The sequence below is a fragment of the Myotis brandtii genome, unplaced genomic scaffold (genome assembly GCF_000412655.1).
Source record: "Myotis brandtii unplaced genomic scaffold, ASM41265v1 scaffold601, whole genome shotgun sequence".
NCBI classification, from domain to species: Eukaryota; Metazoa; Chordata; class Mammalia; order Chiroptera; family Vespertilionidae; genus Myotis; species Myotis brandtii.
Genome location: NW_005370276.1, coordinates 59,983 through 61,746, shown reverse-complemented (window position 1 = coordinate 61,746; position 1,764 = coordinate 59,983). Strand labels below are relative to the sequence as shown.

The following is a 1,764-nucleotide window of genomic DNA, read 5'->3' as shown; positions in this document are numbered from 1 at the left end:
TACTGGGGATGTGCCGCAGCCAAGGTACATGCCCTTGACCGGAATCGAACCTGGGACCCTTGAGTCCGCAGGCCGACGCTCTATCCACTGAGCCAAACCGGTTAGGGCAGTACCATATTTTTGAATATATATATTGTATATGTGTATCTTATATAACTTACATTATATTTAATATGGTAGTAGATGGTCTCTAAAACACACACACATCGTCATTTAAAAATATTTCAGACCTTTCAGACACATATATAATAAACACAGGTGAAAGGTTTGTTTAAGTCATTGGGAACCAGCTATTTCTGAGATGAATTCAAGGAACAGAGGTAAACACAGGTATGCACCCACCTAACCATTCAACATACAATTGCACATACATACATTCATACAAACACATACATACCCATGCCCACATCCATTCATATCCTCATACACACACAGATGCATCCATCCACCCACTACATGCCTAAGGAGTGGGTGTGGAAGGGCAGTACTGGCACTTTAATGCGACCTTCCCTCAGGCCGACATGCAGACTGTTGGCCTGGGAATCTTCAGGTGTGGCCCTGGATGCCTCACGTCTCCAGAAACCCGTGTCCCAGGCTGACTGGGACAGCTGGCCACCTGCTCTCCCTGGTTCTGCGTGAGGCTGGATATCGTTTCCAGGGCCAAGAGAACTGGCAGGATCATATTTTTTAAAGGACAGAGTAGAAAAAAAAAATAAAGGACAGAGTAGAAAGAAGAGCTTTTTTTAAAAAAATATTTTTAGATTTCAGAGTGGAAGGGAGAGGGACAGAGAGATAGAAACATCAATGAGGAGAGAGAGGGTCATTGATCGGCAGCTTCCTGCACGTCCCCCACTGGGGATCAAGCCCACAACCCAGGCATGTGCCCTGACTGGGAATCCAACCATGACCTCCTGGTTCATAGCTTCATAGGTTGATGCTCAACCACTGAGCCACACTGGCTGGGAGGAAGAAGAGCTTTTATTTACGGTGTTCGTTTACAGCTTCAGTTCTGCTCCACACACAGTCTTGGTGATGCTTTTTTAAAAAATTGGTTGTGGTAGTATTTTGTTGTTGTTGTTGTTAATCTTCACCTGAGGATATTTTTTTCCACTGATTTTTAGACAGAGTAGAAGGGAGGGAGGAAGGGGGAGAGAGAGAAAAACATTGATGTGAGAGAGACACATAGATTGGTTGCCTCCCACACACGCCCCAACCAGTGGCTGGGGACCAACCTACAACCCTTGGGTGCACAGGACCAACGCTCTACCCACTTTGCACACCAGCCAGGACACCAGAATGTTTTAAAATTTATTTTAGAGAGAGGAAAGGAGAGAGAGAGAAACATGGATCGGTTGCCTCTTGCATGTACCCCGAAACCTGGGGAATAGCCCGAAATCTGGGTATGTGCCCTGATCAGAAATGGAACCCCCCACCTTTCGGTGTACAAGATGATGCTGCAACCAACCAAGCCACACCGGCCAGGGCTCAGTGAAACTTTGGGACCCTTAGCAGCAGGTCATTTTTATAGAGGGGAAACTGAGGCACAGAGGCAAAGAGACTGAGGCAGGATTTGAAGCCAAGCCTTCCTGTCACCACAAGGTAGCAGGGGAGAGTTGGAGCCCCACCCATCCCTTCTCTTGCAGGCCCACTCACCTGGTCCCCAGTGTCCGCGAAGATCATGATGGCGTATATGAACCCGGGGCCCCACTATTCCGTCAGCGCCTTGGCCCTGAGCGGCCCCAGCGTGGATCTGATGCACCAGGC

At 48.1% G+C, this 1,764-nt stretch overlaps 1 protein-coding gene across 1 annotated transcript in view; it reads left to right on the top strand.

The window, feature by feature from the left end:
* Nucleotides 1-1,764, top strand: part of CRX (cone-rod homeobox) — a 12,710-nt gene that overhangs the window by 6,050 nt on the left and 4,896 nt on the right. Inside the window, exon 2 of the mRNA XM_014550527.1 lies at nt 1,644-1,764. This exon is cut by the window's right edge and continues 8 nt beyond it. Within this exon, the coding sequence (XP_014406013.1) occupies nt 1,679-1,764 (86 nt within the window). The 5' untranslated portion in view covers nt 1,644-1,678. The remainder of the gene's footprint in view (nt 1-1,643) is intronic.